The sequence below is a fragment of the Carcharodon carcharias genome, chromosome 11, assembly GCF_017639515.1.
Source record: "Carcharodon carcharias isolate sCarCar2 chromosome 11, sCarCar2.pri, whole genome shotgun sequence".
Lineage (NCBI taxonomy): Eukaryota > Metazoa > Chordata > Chondrichthyes > Lamniformes > Lamnidae > Carcharodon > Carcharodon carcharias.
The window spans coordinates 24,677,585-24,697,764 of NC_054477.1; the positions used below are offsets into that span (position 1 = coordinate 24,677,585).

General features: G+C 45.1%; 1 protein-coding gene across 1 annotated transcript in view; it reads left to right on the top strand.

Annotated features, from left to right (window-relative positions):
- oca2 (oculocutaneous albinism II) overlaps nucleotides 1–20,180 on the top strand; it is a 530,409-nt gene that overhangs the window by 110,430 nt on the left and 399,799 nt on the right. Inside the window, exons 4-5 of the mRNA XM_041198655.1 lie at nucleotides 6,809–6,991; nucleotides 15,551–15,608. Of these exons, the coding sequence (XP_041054589.1) occupies nucleotides 6,809–6,991; nucleotides 15,551–15,608 (241 nt within the window). The remainder of the gene's footprint in view (nucleotides 1–6,808; nucleotides 6,992–15,550; nucleotides 15,609–20,180) is intronic.

The window sequence follows — 20,180 nt, forward strand, 5'->3', positions numbered from 1 at the left end:
CCTTTTATTTGGAGGAAGTGAGAGGAGTTGAAGGAGAAATTGTTCAGTGTGAGAACAAGTTCAGCCAGACGGAGGAGAGTAGTGATGGATGGGGATTGTTCGGGCCTCTGTTCAAGGAAGAAGCTAAGGGCCCTCAGACCATCCTGGTGGGGGATGGAGGTGTAGAGGGATTGGACGTCCATGGTGAAGAGGAAGCGGTAGGGGCCAGGGAACTGGAAATTGTTGATGTGACGTAAGGTGTCAGAGGAATCACGGATGTAGGTGGGAAGGGACTGGACAAGGGGAGAGAGAAAGGAGTCAAGATAACGAGAGATGTGTTCTGTGGGGCAGGAGCAAGCTGAGACGATCGGTCTACCGGGGCAGTTCTGTTTGTGGATTTTGGGTAGGAGATAGAAGCGGGCCGTCCGAGGTTGGGTGACTATCAGGTTGGAAGCTGTGGGAGGGAGATCCCCAGAGGAGATGAGGTCAGTGACAGTCCTGGAAACAGTGGCTTGATGTTCAGTGGTGGGGTCATGGTCCAGGGAGAGGTAGGAGGAAGTGTCTGCGAGTTGACGCTCAGCCTCCGCGAGGTAGAGGTCAGTGCGCCAGACAACAACAGCACCACCCTTGTCAGCGGGTTTGATGACAATGTCAGGGTTGGACCTGAGAGAATGGAGTGCAGTAAGTTCAGAGAGAGACAGGTTAGAATGGGTGAGAGGAGCAGAGAAATTGAGACGACTAATGTCGCGCCGACAGTTCTCAATGTTCCCAACCCTGACATTGTCATCAAACCCGCTGACAAGGATGGTGCTGTTGTTGTCTGGCGCACTGACCTCTACCTCGCGGAGGCTGAGCGTCAACTCGCAGACACTTCCTCCTACCTCTCCCTGGACCATGACCCCACCACTGAACATCAAGCCACTGTTTCCAGGACTGTCACTGACCTCATCTCCTCTGGGGATCTCCCTCCCACAGCTTCCAACCTGATAGTCACCCAACCTCGGACGGCCCGCTTCTATCTCCTACCCAAAATCCACAAACAGAACTGCCCCGGTAGACCGATCGTCTCAGCTTGCTCCTGCCCCACAGAACACATCTCTCGTTATCTTGACTCCCTTCTCTCTCCCCTTGTCCAGTCCCTTCCCACCTACATCCGTGATTCCTCTGACACCTTACGTCACATCAACAATTTCCAGTTCCCTGGCCCCTACCGCTTCCTCTTCACCATGGACGTCCAATCCCTCTACACCTCCATCCCCCACCAGGATGGTCTGAGGGCCCTTAGCTTCTTCCTTGAACAGAGGCCCGAACAATCCCCATCCATCACTACTCTCCTCCGTCTGGCTGAACTTGTTCTCACACTGAACAATTTCTCCTTCAACTCCTCTCACTTCCTCCAAATAAAAGGTGTGGCTATGGGTACCCGCATGGGCCCCAGCTATGCCTGTCTCTTTATGGGGTATGTGGAACATTCCTTGTTGCAGTCCTACTCCGGCCCCCTTCCACAACTCTTTCTCCGGTACATCGATGATTACTTCGGTGCCGCTTCATGCTCTCGTCAGGACTTGGAAAAATTTATTAATTTTGCTTCCAATCTCCACCCCTCCATCATTTTCACGTGGTCCATCTCTGACACTTCCCTTCCCTTCCTTGACCTCTCTGTCTCAATCTCTGGTGATAGACTGTCCACCAATATCCAATACAAACCCACCGACTCCCACAGCTATCTCGACTACAGCTCCTCACACCCCGCTTCCTGTAAGGACTCCATCCCATTCTCTCAGTTCCTTCGCCTCCGTCGCATCTGTTCCGATGATGCTACATTCAAAAACAGTTCCTCTGACATGTCCTCCTTCTTCCTTAACCGAGGTTTTCCACCCACGGTCGTTGACAGGGCCCTCAACCGTGTCCGGCCCATCTCCCGCGCATCCGCCCTCACGCCTTCTCCTCCCTCCCAGAAACATGATAGGATCCTCCTTGTCCTCACTTATCACCCCACCAGCCTCCGCATTCAAAGGATCATCCTCCGCCATTTCCGCCAACTCCAGCATGATGCCACCACCAAACACATCTTCCCTTCACCCCCCTTATCGGCATTCCGTAGGGATCGCTCCCTCCGGGACACCCTGGTCCACTCCTCCATCACCCCCTACTCCTCAACCCCCTCCTATGGCACAACCCCATGGCCACGCAAAAGATGCAACACCTGCCCCTTCACTTCCTCTCTCCTCACCGTCCAAGGACCCAAACACTCCTTTCAAGTGAAGCAGCATTTCACTTGCATTTCCCCCAACTTAGTCTACTGCATTCGTTGCTCCCAATGTGGTCTCCTCTACATTGGAGAGACCAAACGTAAACTGGGCGACCGCTTTGCAGAACACCTGCGGTCTGTCCGCAAGAATGACCCAAACCTCCCTGTCGCTTGCCATTTTAACACTCCACCCTGCTCTCTTGCCCACATGTCTGTCCTTGGCTTGCTGCATTGTTCCAGTGAAGCCCAACGCAAACTGGAGGAACAACACCTCATCTTCCGACTAGGGACTTTACAGCCTTCCGGACTGAACATTGAAGTCAACAACTTTAGGTCGTGAGCTCCCTCCCCCATCCCCACCCCCTTTCTGTTTCCCCCTTCCCTTTTTTTTTCCAATAAATTATAAAGATTTTCCTTTTCCCACCTATTTCCATTATAAAAAAAACCCCACTAGAGCTATACCTTGAGTGCCCTACCATCCATTCTTAATTAGCACATTCGTTTAGATAATATCACCAACTTTAACTTTAACACCTATGTGTTCTATTGTACTATTGTCGTTGACATTTTTTGATGATCTGCTTCTATCACTGCTTGTTTGTCCCTACAACCACACCACCCCCCTCCACCTCTCTGTCTCTCTATCTCTCCGCCCCCAACACACACACCTTAAACCAGCTTATATTTCAGCTCTTTCCTGGACTCGAACTCAAGTTCTGTCGAAGGGTCATGAGGACTCGAAACGTCAACTCTTTTCTTCTCCGCCGATGCTGCCAGACCTGCTGAGTTTTTCCAGGTAATTCTGTTTTTGTAACTACAGTACATGATGAGTCCTAACAGACTCTGGACTTCCTTCATGTTTGTAGCATCCGCAACATTTGCAATGGCTTCAAATTTTAGTGGATCAGTTGTTACCCGTTCAACACTGAACACGTGAGTGATTGAAGAAGCACTTGTTTTTGCTCAAGGTGAGGTTACATTCTCTAAGATGTTGTAGGCATGCCTCGAGTTCACCTTCTGTGCAAACGTAAATGAGAATGTCATTACCGATGTTCAGCGTGCTTTCAAGCCCTTGAAGTGCAGACTGAATCTCTTGCTGAAATGCTTCAGCTGCTGAATTGACTCCAGAGTTGAGCCTCTTGTATTGAAAATGTCCAATGTGAGTGGAGGTTCAGATACCTTGATTCTTCTGCAAGCAGGATTTGATGGTATCTGCACTGAGATCAAGCTTAGTGAAGTGTTCAGCAACATGGACTTTATGATGTCACCAATTGTCAGTGCCAAGTGTCTTTCTCGTTGTATGGCTTAGTTTGATGACTTCATATCAACACAGACTCTAACCTGGTTCTTGCTCTTAGGCTTCATGAGACCTAAGGTGTAGACTCATCCCCAACTTTCTCTATAAATCAAGGTCAAATTGACACTGAAGTTCCTTCACACTCTGCTTCCTGACATGAAATGGTATTCACTGCCAGTGATGCACTACAGGGGACACAATGGGGTCTACATGCAACTTACATGTAAAACCTCTCAGTTTGCTGATACCAATGAAGCAGCCAGCACACAATTCGAGAATGTATCCATATGATATCCATAGGAATCGTGTTTGTGATGGCAATCGTGCAGACCTGCTGCTGTGTGAAAACTGATGAGCGTGTTACATTCTCCAGATATGACAAAGAACATATTCATCCTGGTGCCTATGAGTGAAATTGGCATTTCAAAAGTCCTGTGAATTTTCAGTGATTTCATGATTGTAAGGGAAAGTTTTTGTGTTCCTTGGTTTGCAGAAAATGAGGCAATCCTGAAGTTTGCTGAACGTTTTGTCTCCCATTGACAGATGCTGCTGTGTCTATGAGAGCATCTATGTCCGAACACCCAATGGTTACTGTCATGCATGGCTGTTTGCTGTGACTGAAAGAGAGCACAGAAGTATGTTCAGGGCCATCTACCTCAATTTTGGCTACATTCTGTTGCCCTTTTCTGTTGGTAGTGGTCTTGGTAGTTGATGAGCAATAAACACGAGCAAAATGATTGGATTGCCTACAAGCTTTGCACTGTTTACTGGTAGCAGGCCACTCCGTGGCACTGACACAGTGGAAACATTGTCGCTGTTCTGTTTGTGAGGCTGCTGTTGTTGCTTTACAGGTGGGTTCCTGGCACATGGGTGATGAACAGTGTTTACAGGTGTTGAACTTGGAGTGGTATTTGGCAGCCTCAACTTCTGTAGCTCTGGACTTAAAGCAAAAGTGAGCTTGCTAACTCCAACAGCTCTGGCAGTTTTCTGTCTTTCTCAAATGCTTTACAGCATAGTTGGCTAGAGGGACAACCTTTGTTGATTTGTGTTTTTATTTCCCTTTCGACATTTTCAACTTCACCAAAGTCACATTTGGCTGCTGGTCACCTCCAGCGTGTGCAAATACAGGTCAATTGTCTCATTAGCTTCTTGCTTTGTGCGTCTGAAGATGATTGATTCATGTATTGTGTTTTTCTTGGGCATAAAATAGGACATTAGTGCATTGGTTGCTGAGTTGTAGTAATTTTGCTGAGGTGTAAATGTTTCAAAAATGTCTTCTAATTCTTAACTGCCTTAGTGGAAAAGTAAGCCTTTTCTCTTTTGTCCTCTGTGATAGCAAAATGCCATAGGCCCTTTGAAATGCCACAGCCACTTTTGCCAACATGGAAATACAGATGGCTTTAAAGGTACTTCAAATGTTGATAGATTGGGTACAGGCAATACCATTTTTATCAGCTACAGGGATGAAACTTGTCTGTAAAGCTTTCCCGCTTGTTTGATCTGAGCTTATGTGTCTTTGAACAGCCTAAGTGTTTCTCTAAATCTGCAACTTAAAATGCTGTCTTCTCTGCAGAAAGTAGGTAAAACCCTCAAAATTCACACCTTCTTATTTTGCTTTATCTTCCTCATCAGTGTGGGGTTCTCGGGACTGGAGAATTAAAAGTCCAAGAGCAACATGGCTTCTTTATTCAACAGCTTCTTCATACTTTGCTCCTGCTTGCAGACTTTCTCTGTTGGTACAATTGTATATGGTAGCTCCAAGTGAACAAAATGAGCATTACTCTTTTCAAAACACTCTGCACTACAGAAACCTTACCCTGAGGCCAACAGGTTGATTGGCCAGGGAATTGGAAATATGAAATAATAAAAGAAAATGCTGTAAATACTGGTCTAATAGGGCACAGTATCCAGATAAGGCATATTGTTGTCACAGAGCAGAGAAAACTTTACTCTGGCAGGACTGAATGTTGATATTGAGTGCCTGAATGGTAAGCTGTTCCACTTAACAGAAGTAATGGGCAAATTCCTGTGGCGGCAGTGAGCATCTTGGCTGCTGGCTGGAGAGCCGTCAAGACCCACGTGTCACCTTATTCGAGGGTGTTAGCTGCATCTTGTGCCACTCATGCACTTGACAGGCCAGCAGCAGGCATTCCCCTGAGATCAAGGACCCCGAGGGCAGAAATCCTGCCTGCTGTGGATTGGATTGCCAGCCAATCAAATGTCTGTATTCCTCCACCAGGGGAGAGGTGGTGGCCATTGCCAGTACTGCAACCACCTGAGGCCTGAGATAAACAAGGAGCCAGGCACAAGTTAGAGATGGTGCGAAGTGGATTACAGGGGAGGGGGGCTGCAAGGGCAGTATGTGGTTCTCAGCTACCTCTGCAACAACCCCTTCTCCGCCCCCCCCCCACCCCCCCCACCCCCACCACTTCCGAATGCCAGGTCCCTTGATCAGACAGAGTGCTTTTGAATTAGAGACCCTCTTGGGGGCCCACGAGTAAACATGCTAAGGTTTGTTTGTCATGTTCTCTGCATGGAAAGCCCCCAACTCACCAGTGATGGCAGGATGAAGCTCTTAAGTGGGCATTCATTGCCCACTTAAGGGCCTCAATTGATGGTGGAGTGGGAAGATTGTCCATGGCTCTTCCTGCCACAGACTTAATAAAGGCGCGGGTGGGAAGGTAGTAGAGTCCCCACCAACCATCCTCCCGCCTGATTTAAATGCCCCTGCCATCTAACTCATCACAGGAAAGGGCACAAGATTCCATTCAAAATCCTTCATTTTGCTGAATACAGAATCACGGGGGGAGGGAAACCTGAGATGCAAAAGGCATCATGGTAAATTTGTATGCCATAGAATAAAATGTCTTCCTTTTGCATAACTTCATTTGTTCTGCTTTCAGTTGGAAAATCAAATTTTGCCAAGCTCAAAAGTGGCTCTGCTACATAAGTAAACTTTTAAAGGCTGCTTTTTAAAAAAATAGCTTTAATGAAATTTAAAAACCACACTAGTCAAGTTGCAAATGTTAAATATTCTCCAGGTTTATGTTGCCTTGTGTGATTTAACCTGAACTTGATGGTGTATGTATGGAATGGAAATCAATAGTACAGAAATTTCGATGATCTATGGGCAGTGCCAGTTTTATGCCTGGGCAGCTCATTGAACATTCATCCCATCATGTCACTGCACCCTCAATATAGGGCAGTGCATTGTATTGCTTTACAATGCTGATGATCATTAGGGAGATGTTCATGCAGAGCCACTCCTTTTCTGTTGATAGAAGAAGCTACTTGACTCTTCATGAAGCGGATCCTGATGAATCATGGGAAAGCAGCTCAGGCGAACTGGAGCGACGGTGTCGACTGGGAAGTGAAGTTGGCTGCCTTTCTGCATCTACCTCTACCGAGAAATGTGACATCTTGGACAGTCTCCACCTGAACTTCACACTTTCCAACAAGCTTAGGTAACCAATGCCCTTTACACTTTGTTCAATAGTTTCCTACTGATTATTTGTTTTATTTTCTATTCTGTTTTCTCCCCTCCTGTCAAAAAGGCTTTAATCGTGCTTGACACAGTCCCATAGGTGAAAACCACACATTAGCTTGTTTAAGTGGCCATTGTTTGTGTGTAGCTACATAGTCACGAAATCTGTTGCCTAGCCTCTGACTCCATCCCTCCAACCCAATGTCTGAGGTTTATGTACATGCAAACATACAAATTAGGAGCAGGAGTAGGCCATCTTTGCATCCTTGGGGTATTATTTGACCCCAAGCTGAACTTCTGAACTCTTATCTCCTCCATTACCAAGACCACCACTTTCGACTACTGTAACATCGAGGCTGAAAGCCTCGTCTATTCCTTTGCCACCCTTAGGCCTGACTGTTCCAACCCTTGCACCCTCTGTAGACTTGAGCTTACCCAAAACTCTGCACCCTTTATCCAAACTTGCAACAAGTCCTATTCACCCATCACCCTTGTACTGATCTACATTAGCTCCCAGTCTGGTTACTCCTCAATTTTAAAATTCTCATACTTTTTTTTTTCTCAAATTCCTCCAGGCCTCATCACCGCCTCCCCCGCCCCCCCCCCGCCCACCGCCCCCCCACCCCGCCCCCCCCCACCCCACCCACCCCCGCCACCATGATTTTACTAGGGCAGGTGGCGGGGGGGTGCTTGGGTGAGGCCTAGGGTGGCCTGCCTGCCCTCACTCAATTAATGGCCACTATAGGCTGCAATCTTTAGGCCAGTGGGAGGAGATCAGTTATGTATGGTCGCCCGGCAGGTTAGTCTGCTCAGGCCTCAGGTGGGAAGGAGTGGGGGCTCCTTCTTCATGGGCCCTCTTTCCCGATCAAGGGCCCTGCCCAAGGTCTGCGTTCCCCTTCCCTGCCCCCATCACCATCTCCTCCTCCATCAACCACCCCCCCCACCCTGCCCTGCCCCAACCGGGTACCCAGCTCCTGCTGGCATTTGCAACCTGACACCCGCCCCCACTCCACTGCAGCTCCCCACCCTGGAGCTTCCTCTTTTGCCTTTGCTGATAGACCCCAGGACTTAGCTGCATTCTGGTCTCCTGGCACTTTGCTCTGTGGAACTTGGTGTAGCCCCAACAGTGGTCATGGCTCCTGATGATGGGGCTGCATTTTGTTAAGAAATTAACAAATTGAAATTGATTCTTGATCAATATCTTATCCTGGAAGTTAACGATGAAAAAAGTAGCATTACAAGTTCAGCCTGACTGAAATCCCTGTTATGATCCCCAATCATTTAAGTTCAAATTGTGGCCTAAGATATTAGTAACAAGCTATTATGAAATTCTTTTATGTCCTCTTTATCAAATATATTATTCCATTCATTTTAATCAGCATAATGCCTTCTTTAAAGGACCTGACTAGGGAATCTCAAGCACGTTTGTGCTTTTGAACGAATGCTACGTTGCGTGATTTCAACCCTCATGACAATCAATGTTATCTTCGTTAACAAAGGTTTTGAAGAAATTTGCATCTTCTTGCTGAAGGTGGCAGTAGTGGATTATCAAGAAAAGAATGGTGGTACTAGTGAGGTTACAAATTCACACTGAAAATTTGGTTAGTAAATATAAATGAATTAATGGATACCAGCATTGCCGGGTTGATTGATTGAACTGAAATGGCACAGTTTCAATAGTTATTTACATTTTAGTTTTTGGAATGAAATGCAGTTTCTGTATAACCTACACAGCTCCTCCAACTAATAAAAAAATTATTGATTTCACTGCCCCAAATTATTGCTATATTTATGGATATCAGTGCATTCCATTTTGAACTATAGTATAAATAAAATTCAAACTGTGGCCCTTCGAACTAATTCTTTACATTTGCAGATATGGACATATATTTGTATGCATGTAATATTTATGTGTTTGCATGCATGTATATATGAAGTTAGCTGTTGAAGTGTTGCTATAAGAGAATGAAGAGTGTCCAGGGTAGGAAAGGAAGGGATCACGTGTTATCTTCAGTGCCCTGGTGAGGTCGTTGAACTTCTTTCAGGACTGCTGCACAGCCCCAGAGGTGAGGGATTTGACACGTGGTACCACTTTCCTCTAGATGGCATGGATGTATTCCTGGCTGACCTGTTACCACCCATATCTTGGTGTCTGTGCCTCCTGACTTCAATTTCCTTGAAGAGGGTTTGGAGGCTTTCTTCTCTTCCTGTGCATTGCCATGCCCTGCTGCATTTTCTGGTTGCTTGGTGCAGATGCTGCTGTTGTCGAAATAATTCTCAAAGTACAATGAAAAGCTTGATGAACCACCATTGAGTGAAGTTATTTGAGAATCTTGTGTATGAGACAAGTGCCTTGGACAGGATTTTTTGCTTGCGAGGTGGGCAGCTCGAGTTGGGACATTTCCTAGCTCAGAGCACCCGCCTTGGGGAGAAAAGTGCCCAGAATGGCACAAGTTTCATTCTGGGAGGTTGGGTGGGTATGGGATAGGGTCGGGCCCACCATCCTGGATGCAGATTTCAGGCGCCCATGAGTGCCAAGGCAGGCCGGTTAAAAGACTTCATCCTACTAATTTTGCTAAATATTAGGCCCTCTAGTCTTCAATCCTCACACCAATTCACCCCACCACCGACTTGCCATGTCCCATCCATGCCAACTCATGCCAACCCTTGCACCCAGCATCCCTCAACTGCACCCATACCCTCCATGCCAAACCATTTGCAAGGCCCTTTAAAGCCCCATTTCAACTGTGTCAACTCCCACCCATCCCCATGGCCCCTTTGCCACCTTAGTACCTGTGCATGCAAACTCATATCCTCCATCCACCACCCTTTTGCCCTTACACTCACCATGCCAACACACCTAGTGTCTATCCACCATAGGCAGATCTCAGGGGCGAGGCTGAGATGAAGTGAAATAATATTCTAAATATTTATTATAGACTTTACTACATAAAGTAACTCCCATCTGTGAAAGCTCATTCAATACATTTAAACCCCATTGAGTACTTAATCCTTATAAAAACACACATTTGTATTCATAACCCCACATTCAAGACAGCTAACCTTTTTAATAACCTCTTTCAGTTGTCAATCAAACTGTGAACTTACAGCCACCCACTGTGATAATGATAGGTTGTGGCAAGCAGTCAAGCAATGCTACAATAATAGCACTTAGGGTACTGTCAACAAACATCTATTGAAACTGTTAGAACAGATTTTCTTTACTCATACACAGAGAGGCAGTTTTTTCTTTGCGATTTTAAAAGGGATTTAAATAATGTGACAGCTTGAAAGCTCTATATAATTTATCCACCCATTAATAGCAGTTAAGGCTCCACCATAAAGCCGTGGAACACACACTGCATGTTGAGGCTGTTCCTGGAGCGAAAATAAGGTCTGCTTGTCTTGTGCATTGAGTTTTTAAATGGCACAGCCAATTTGTAATTTGGGCCTGTGTGCTTCATGCCCTGCCCCCTTTCCCCTACCAGTGAAAATGGAATCTGCTGGAAATGTGGGCAGGTCTTCCGGACCCAGGTCATGTCTGCTATTTTTAAAAGTCGGCAGACTCTCCACGCCTCAATAAAAATCTGGCCTTATATTCTTTCCTCATTGCCTCCTGATGCTGAATTTTGTAGGCTGTATTGTCCTTGTAAAGGTGACTGTCCAGTTACCATGTGCTGCAGATAATTACCCCTAAAAGTGAAAGCCTTTCTAATCGGCATAACATCAGTGCATCTGTGAGGAAATCTCACTGCTTTGCGTACATTTTGTGACTGTTCAAATCAAGCACCGTCTAGGAAGTGGTATAGTTGCAAATTGTTCTGTCTGACTTATTTCATGGTGGGGAAACAGCTGTAAATTTGAATAAAGAGGTTTCTCAATCAACAAAACTGCGTCAGCAAGAACAGCCCTGTGACTTCCAAGATAAAAATAATCGCTGAATATTAGATTTCACCAATTACATTCTGGAACAGCTTTTATCCCACTGAGGAAGGTAACAGCAAGGAAGTGTCACTAGCTAGATGTTCTTGCCACTAGATGTGATAACAATAGACTCTGATGGAGAGCTGTACATCAGTAATGTGTAAGGTAAGAGACAGCTTAATGGGAAGTGCTGAGTGAATGTAAAACGAGTGTAGAGCAGGAAGTAGTTACACAAACATAGTAGCTTGGGGAAATACAGCTGTACCTCCAGAATAAAGTAAGATGTCGTCAAATTGAGAGCCTTTACAACCAACCTTTGAACTATTCAAGAGTGCAGTAGTGGGTGCATGCATGTGAGGTGCTGAATTAACAGAAGGTAAAGGCCACAATTGCTAAAACCTTGGCTTCACAAGTTGATCAAAGAAAAGACACATGCTTTTGTCCTTTACTTGCAATACTTAAACTGAATAGATTTTCCACAGATTAATAGATGTATCTTTGCGGAAATGATGACAAGATGCCTGGATTTGGAAGTCCCACCCTCAAACCTGGCTCCCACCATTTTCACAGGGGAGGGGGAAACAGGCGCAGGTTCAAGTTTACACTTCTGTGGTTCGTGGAGGCAATTGTACATGTTAAAGTGCAGTCAGATCCAATTTTGGCTAGAGGTATGTCTAAAACACGGTGTGTGCACTTTAGACTGGGTAGGAGAAGATCTAAAGATATCAGATTTCTTTGGAGAGGTCAGGTACCCTTTTGGTGTGGTCCCAAGACACCTTTGGGATTAGTAAAGTGCCTTTTGGGAGTAGTAAGGCGTCATTTGGGAGAAGGTTGGTGCTCTTTGGGAGTGTTAAGGTGCCTTTTGGGATTGTTAGAAATGTGAAGTACATAAACTCATTAGAACTGTCAAGATAGCAGGCAAGCTGTCAAGGCATTTAAATCTCCTGCCTTTTAAATAAAAAAGGCAGTCTGCAATGTTAAAAACATTTTCTTTTGCTTTTTCACTCTGATATAAGCCTCAGGGTTATCATTACAAGATTAATGCTTCATGACTGATGTCACAGCCTTTCATAATCACAGTAGAGTGACTGCTGGTTCAGTTTGACAGCTCCAAATGCTCTTTGAAGTGGGATGATGAATACAAGTGCTTATTTTCATAAGGGATTAAACACATTTAAATGTAATGAATGAGTCTTTTTATCAATGAGAATGTTTTTGAAATAGTGAATTAACCAATAGGCACTTAAGAACTTTATTTAATCTCAGCATGGGTGCTGAGGTCTGCCCATGGTGGTTGCTGGGTGAGTTGGCATGAAAGGTGTAAGGGCAAAGCTTGGTGGGTGGGGGAGCATGGGTTGGCACTGAGTTGGGGGCTTGGGCTATGAAGGGCCATGAGGTGGGTGGAGGGGCATAGGTTAGCATGGAGGGTATGGGGGCATGAGGTGCCATGGGTTGGCATAGATGGGACTTGGGGTGTGTATTGGGGGTGAGGGGGTGCGAGTGGTGAGGGCTGTTTTTTGTTTTTATTTCAGTAGCCTCGACAAAGTGCCGGTGCACTGATGCTAGCCTTTTGCTCAGCCCACTTGGCACATGGCAGCCTCCAAACTCTTACTGGGGTCGCTGCCATGACTCCTGCTTTCACCCACTCCCCACTCTCGACCTGGGCACTTTTTCCTGGATCAAGATTTCAAAGCCGGGAATTGTTCCGGCTCTGTGCTCCCAACATGGGATTGAGTGTGTTTTCTTCATCCTGTGAAAGAGAACCTTTGGAATACTGAAGTGGTAGTGACAGGCTAGATGTTATTATTGTAAATGCTTTTCTAGAACTGTTGCTAATTGGGTTTCTGCTGGGAATTAACCTTTCCAATATGTTTAATGGAGATTTTTTAAATTATGAAGGGGTTTGTTTCTACTTGTGGGAGGGATCCAAATTATGCCCATAAGTACAAAATAGCCACAAAGTTTCTTCAGTTGGAGAATGGTGAGAATGTGGAACTCTCTACCCCAAGGAGTAATTAAGGTGAATATCACAGATGTAATTACAGGGGAACAAGATAAACACATGAAGGAGGAAGGAATAGAGCAAATGCTAATAGGATAGTTGGAGAAAGTGGGAGTAGGTTCATGTGGAGTCTAAATGCTGGCATAGACAAGTTGAGCTGAACAGCCAGTTTCTGTGCTGTGAAGTCTATGTAATATATAGAGAGGGCCTACAGAAGGGCTGCCACATAGGCCAAACAACATGAGGGATGCTCATGGCTCTGTACCTACCTATTCAATGGTGTCTGCGCACACATCTACAGTGGGATTGGCACCCCACATTGGCAGATGAATAGCACAGGTGGAAGCCTGATGAGTGGAATGTAGCATTTCATTTAGATAGACATTCATAGAAAAAAAAACATACAAACATAGAAAATAGGAGCAGGAGTAGGTAAATTGGCCCTTCGAGCCTGCTCCGCCATTCAATATGATCATGGCTGATCCTCTATCTCAATGCCATACTCCTGCTCTCTTCCCATGACCCTTGATGCCTTTAGAGTCTAGAAATATATCTATTTCCTTCTTAAATATGTTCAATGGCTTGTATTATATTTAGTAAATTAAAATTGTTGTTATATTTAATAAATATAACGCGCATCATTTGAATGGTTCTTGCTGGAGGTCTGACTTCTGATTGATATATAATGGTTAAGTTTGAGACTTCTTTTTGGCTTTCTGTATCAATTGAAGAGGAAGTTAACTTTAAGACTAAGTAGTGCATTGAAGTACAATACCTTCCCATGTTCAACAAAGGCAGCTTGTATTTATATGTTGCTCTTACCATAGTGAAATGTTCAAGGCACTTCACAGCAGCATTATCAAATAAAATTTGGTACCAAATCACACAATATTGTCACATATTAGGTTAGATGACATAAGAAGAAGACACCCTGACAAGGCGCAACCCTTGTCACTTTGTTTGGCTCAGGATCTTTCTTCAAATGATTAAATAAATTGGGTATAGCTTGTGGCAACATGAGATTTGTGGCTCAAGTAACCAATGGCCCATTCTCATTGTATTTTTCCTTAACATTTTTAAATAAAGGAGAAAATGATGGAGGTACACAGCCAATCAGTCAACACCTATAAAGAATAAAGGCAGTTTATGATGTGTGGACCCTTCCCCAGTCTTACGTAGTAACTGCTTCTCACCATGGATAAAGGAGAAATGTGACAAATTCTGTCCATAAATTCATGCAACACTCAAGTACTGTAGGCTATTCAGCCCACTGTGTCTGTGCTATCTCTTTAAGCTATCCAATTAATCCCACTCCCCTGCTCTTTTTCCCTAATGCTGAAAAAAAAACTTCCAATATTTATCCAGTTTCCTTTTGATAGTTGAGATTGAATCTGTTTCCACCACCTTTTCAGGTAGTGCGTTCCAGGTGTATTGTTTGGAGTTTAGAAGGTTAAGGGCAGATTTGATCAAAGTTTTCAATTTAATAAAGTGAATAGATAGGGTAGATAGAGAGAAACTGTTTCCACTGGTTGGGGAGCCTAGAGTTAGAGGAATAATCTGAACATTAAAATTGACCCTTCAGGAGTGATATTAGGAAACACCTATCCACAAAGGGAGGACTATGATCCAGGTTGGGAGCTCCTCATTGCTATCAGTGTCAGTGGGGAAGGGGTGATGGGTGCATTGCCAGCAGCTACCAGAGACCCAGGATCAGCAATGGACCCAGGCCACAGGTGAGTGAAGGTGGGATGGGGGGTCACAAGGAGTGGGCCACTGGCTAGGAGTGGGGGCAGAGGTCAGAAGAAAGGGCAGGGGGAGTGGCTCTCAGTGGACCTCCTTTCCCCCGATGCTCGGCCCCTCAATCAAGCGCAGAGTGCCTTTGAATGAGGGACTACCACACTGAAAGCAGCAAGCACACTCAACAGGGTTTGCTTTCTGGGATTCCCACGTGGCAACTGCTGTGCCCACTGCTGGTTGAATACCAGTGACAGCAGGATGAGGCCCTTAAATGGGCCCAGTTAACGGCCACAATTGCCCTCTGGACAGGAACTGCCAACAAGCCTCCCCCACCTCATGGACTTAATTGGGGCAGACATGGGAAGGGGGCAGGGTTCCCACACAGCACCCTCTTGCCCAATGCAATGCCCCCCTTGCCTCCAAACCTCCCTCGGGGGGGTGGGGGGGGGGGGTTGGTGGCAGCATTAAATTCCGCCCAAGGTGTGGTGGACATTTGGAGTGCTGTTCTGCAAAAAGACAAAAAATGCTGAAGCAGTTGTAAATTTTTTATCTGAGATTAATAGATTTTTGTTAAAAGCAAGGTATTAAAAACTGTGGGTCAAAGGTGGTTTATGGAGTTAGGTCACAGATCAGCCAAATCTCCTTGAATGGTGGAACAGGTTCAAAAGGGTGCTAATGGCCTCCTTCTGTTGCTAAGCTCCTAGATCATAATAATCCTTATGTGCCTGTATAATAGGTGAAGGTTTTGGGATAATGTGTATTCTTTTAAAGTCAGGTTTAAACTGTGTTACTGTCAATCATAGTCAATTAGGCATAGACTGTAAACTGTTGAATGTATCTATATTTACAACTCTTTTATTTGTTTCTTTTTTGCAGATGTGTTTTAAGAGTCCTGAAGATTTCCAGCCTCTTTATCTTCGTAGTTGTTTGCTCAGTAGGTGCCCTGTTTTCCATTATTTCATGTAGCTTTTCCTTGGCTTGGTTACACGGGTAAAAGCAGTAACTATGCACAAACCCAGTTAGTTAAGGCTATGTTACTACTCTCAAACAGGCATTATGATTTGGGAATGGTGGTTGCTTAATGTATCACTGTACTGTCTGATTACACCCCTGTGAAGCTGCTTGGGATGCTTCACTAAGTTAAAGATGTATAAATGCAAGTTTTTGCATGGTTTAATGAACAACCAGCAGATGCAAATTATACTGCCAGCTGCATCATGTAGGAACCAACTTAGGAGCTTCATATATAAATATCTGACTGCAGGCAGAAAACTCCTTTCGCAAGATGTCCAACTATTAGACCACATTCAGAGGCATTACTGCTCTCAACATAAAAAAAGTATCAAAAGTAAGAAAGCTTTCACAGGCACCCCCAGGCTCCCTGACCACCTTAAATAGGGTGGTGTTGTACTGGTGTGAAATGTAAGGGGTGCGAGACTAATGAAGAGTCTTATTAGACTCGAAACATTAACTCTATTTCTCTCTTCATAGATGCTGCCAGACCTGCGGAGTTTTTCCAGTTTTTTCTGTTTTTATTTCAGATTTCCAGCATCTTTGGTATTTTGCTTGGGAGTGGGGGGTAGGTGGTGGGGCGGTTGTATAATGGCATTGACATGTGTTCTTCCATGGATAAAATGGTCAGTGCCATGGGTAGTCATATCCCCAACCAAACGAAGGCAACTTTCAACATTACTGTGGGACTCTGGATGCCAAAGTCTGCCACCTTAAATAGGTTGAAATATCTTGGACTCGGCCTTACACGCTTGCACTGATCGGCATCAAGCTGTTCTTCAGCACAGTGGTAATAGTAAAGTGCAACCATAAGAGGGGTGATAGTGAAAGAGGTCATAAAAGTGCAGGCTCCAATCAAAGTGCTTCAACATCTTGCCCACAGCCCACCTCTGTGAGTAGCCCTGCTCTGCCTCTTCTCCTGAGTCTGTTCCGGCACAGGTACAGGTGGAACACTCTTTGGTGGGGTCCTTACAGGTTCCAAAACCCAAAAGGACATCAGGCAAGATCAGCGGTGCAGTCAGAGCGGGGTCGTGAGTAGTCTGCCTCTATTTCTGCTGAAGCCACAGGGATTGCACCATGTGGGAGAAGCAGACAAGTGAAGGGTGAGGTTTTGTAGTTGTGCTAGGATCTGCACAAGGGTGTGTGAGAAACTGTTGTGTTAAGTTTTTGTAACTTTTTCACATCACAGATGTTCTTTTTCACCATTGCCCAGTTTTGTCCATGTTAACTTATCTTTTAACATGTTTGATGAACGTGAGGACATGAATTCATGGGGACCAATGGGAGGATGCTGAAAGGGTGGTATTTAGTTGCAGGACTGTTTTGTGTCAGTGGCATTGGCAGTTGGGGAGCACGGGGGAAGAACGGCTCTTGCATTTTCAACAGACATGAATGCACTAGTACAACACAAGTGAACCTTACAGTAACAAGGGCATCCCTGGCCTCCTGGGTAAAAATGTGAGCAGCTCGGGGGCTGTATTACCCTCATTATCCAACTCCTTTTCTTCCTCCTCCTTCCCCTCCATATTTCTTGTAGGCGCCTGCATAACGATCTCCTTGTGGTTGATGAATAATCTTGATGGGGGTGCCTGGATTGCCATGTTCGTGCAGTCGATGGTACCTGTGAGATGCCAGCCAGAGCTGTACTCTCTTCTTCTGACTGGCATCTTTGGTGGCAAAGTTGACGTAATTGCCAGCCCTGACACATAACCCATCTAACCACCTTTCTAATGTACCTGCGGGCAGCTGCCTGGGAATTCCTGGATTGGTCTGTGGCAGAACCTTGGCAGGATCCTGGCTGGATGGCAGTGATGACTTTGACAGCCACTAGTAATGTGGGACCACCTAATCCAGAAGGCAGCAGGTCTTCTCCTCGGTGGCTGCAGATGCCTGACACCAACTGACATGATGTTCTGAGCACCTTGAGACACTGATGATCAGATACATCAAAGAAACTGAGCCTCTGGCTGCCCTGTAAATCCTGCCTCCTGGGTTTTTCCACCTGTGTGAAGCCTCTGTCTGCTGGCCCCCATTCTGCTGGTCCTCTTGCCGCTCTGTAGCTGTAGATGCTGCTCGTCTGAGGTGCAGCGTAAGGCAGCATAAGCAGCACCAACCTGATGTGAGTAATGTCTTAACTACCCTCTGAAATGGCTGCAAGCCACTCAATTCATGGGCGAATAGGGGTGGGCAACAAATGCTGGCCTTGTCAACGACACCTACATCCCATCAAAGAATAAAAAAAAAATCACACATCCAGTGATATGAGCAAAACCCCTAAGGAGTAGAGAGTAACCTTGAAATGTTACAACATGAACGTAACCTCTCAGCAAAAGCATCGTGGGCAAACTTTATTCCACTCGTAGGAAAGACAGCAGCTGTGAATACTGAGTATTTATTGGCCTCTTTGCCAGGGATTACTCAGCCCCCTCAATTCCCACTGTGTTCTTGCCTTGGGTGATTTATGGGCGAATTTCAGGAATCCTGGAAAATCCGTGGACTTGACATTAAGCTGAAAGCAGTGTGTCAATATCGCTTCAATTGAGTGATTAGCATAGGGAAATTGATGGCCTGTCTCTTCTGCGGGGGCTGCTTGCACACAGCCTAACACGCTGGAGTCGAAATCAGGAGTCAGCAGGCTAGTTTCCTGTCGTGCTGTTGGTTTTAACACCCCTCGTGCATTCAAACCCCCACACTCTTCCACATTAAAAACCCAACTCTTTGTCACGCACTTGGATTAATCTTGCACGTGAAAGGTCCCTTTTCTCGCCCACCTTCAATCTTTAAGTATCTGAAAAGGTTCAAAGAAAGTTTGAAAAAATATCATTTATTTTTAATGCCTCAGATTGCTCGCAGCAGTATCCTGGAGGCTCTTGGACAATCCTAGAGAGATGGCAACCCTGGAGGTCCTGCTGGATTTAAAGCTCAGTGTGTTTTCAAGCAGACTGCCTCTTGGGGCTAGACATTGGGATTTATGACGTTGGAATAAAGGGAACAGTTGGCGTAATGATTGTATGTGATTGTGTGTTGGGCGTAGATGTCTGATTCAGTCCTTCAGCCACACTATTGGTCAGAGTCCAAAGTGAATACATTTGAATCCAGCAACCAATCTCAATGATGACTTCAGACCCTGTACTGGGAAATGGGGCTTTTAAAGTGGAAGGAAAATGAATAATTAGACAGTAGCTTAAAAATTTCCTGTTGGTGAAATGCTAATATATTCATAACACTTTATTTTTTCTGCCTTATGACATCAACTCGGTAAATAGATTGACATAAATTAACTGACAGAGGAATTACTGTGGATATCAGGGATTTCTTAATGTATTACATTACTTTTTCTGCTATTTTATTGAAAGCTAAAACAGATTAACACCTGCATTATGGTGATAATATATGGTTCACAAAATCACACAGACAAAATACTAGAGTTGCTGGGAATCTGAAATAAAACTAGAAAATGCTGGAAATGCTCAGCAAGTCAGGTAGCATCTATGGAAAGAGAAACAGAGTTAACAGTGTGATTTTAATGCCCCAACCCCCACTCCCCACCAATCCAGTGAAAATGATGGAACAGGATGGGTTAAAATCATCTGAGTCCACTTATTGGCCTAGAAACCGTACCCGTCCTGGCTGCTGACATTTCACTCTGTCATACTGCGACTTTCCAGGTTTCCCTGCTGAGCACTGATGTCTTTCCCAATGGCTTTAGATGGGAGCCAATTCCGCTGTTTACAAATGAAGCCTGAGTCAAATATCCATAATTCCCAGCTTCCAAATTTATATTAACCCCAATGTTTCAGGCCAATGGTCTTTCATGCAGTTTGATTTGCCCACTAATATCACCAGCAGTAACATCCTGACTCTATAAATATTGCTACTTAGAGAATGAACAATTCAGAGCCTTGGTGCTCATGCCAAACACTCCATTTTTTATACCAATTTATCTTCACTGATTGCTATCTGTTAGCTTCTGTATAAATTATACCAGTTGCTCAGGATGTCTAAAGTTGGATAAGAAGTAAACCAATGTGCCAGCTTGTTAGTCATTGCAACTATTTTGGTAAGATATTTTGATATCGGTTTGCTTGTGACCTTCTGAAGATTGGAGCCATTCCTTTCAGTCCCCACTCAACTTGTTTTCCTAGGTACTGACTCCATCTGTCTCCCCAGTAACAGTCTGAGATTCAGATTGACCCTGTGATGAGCTTCTGACCTCATTTGTGCCATCACTAAGATGATTTCCACCTCTGTAACATTGCCTGACTTCACCCCTGTCTCAGCTCATCTGCTGCTGAAACCCTCGTTCATGCCTTCGTTATCTCTCGACCTGACAATTCCAATGCACACTCAGCTGGTCTCCCATATTCTCTCTTTCACAAACTTGAGATAATCCAAAACTCTGTTTAAGACCAGTGTCTTAACTTGCAATCAAGTCCCATTCCGCTGTCACCCCTGTGCTTTCTGGCCTACAATGGCTCCTAGTCAAGCAATGTCT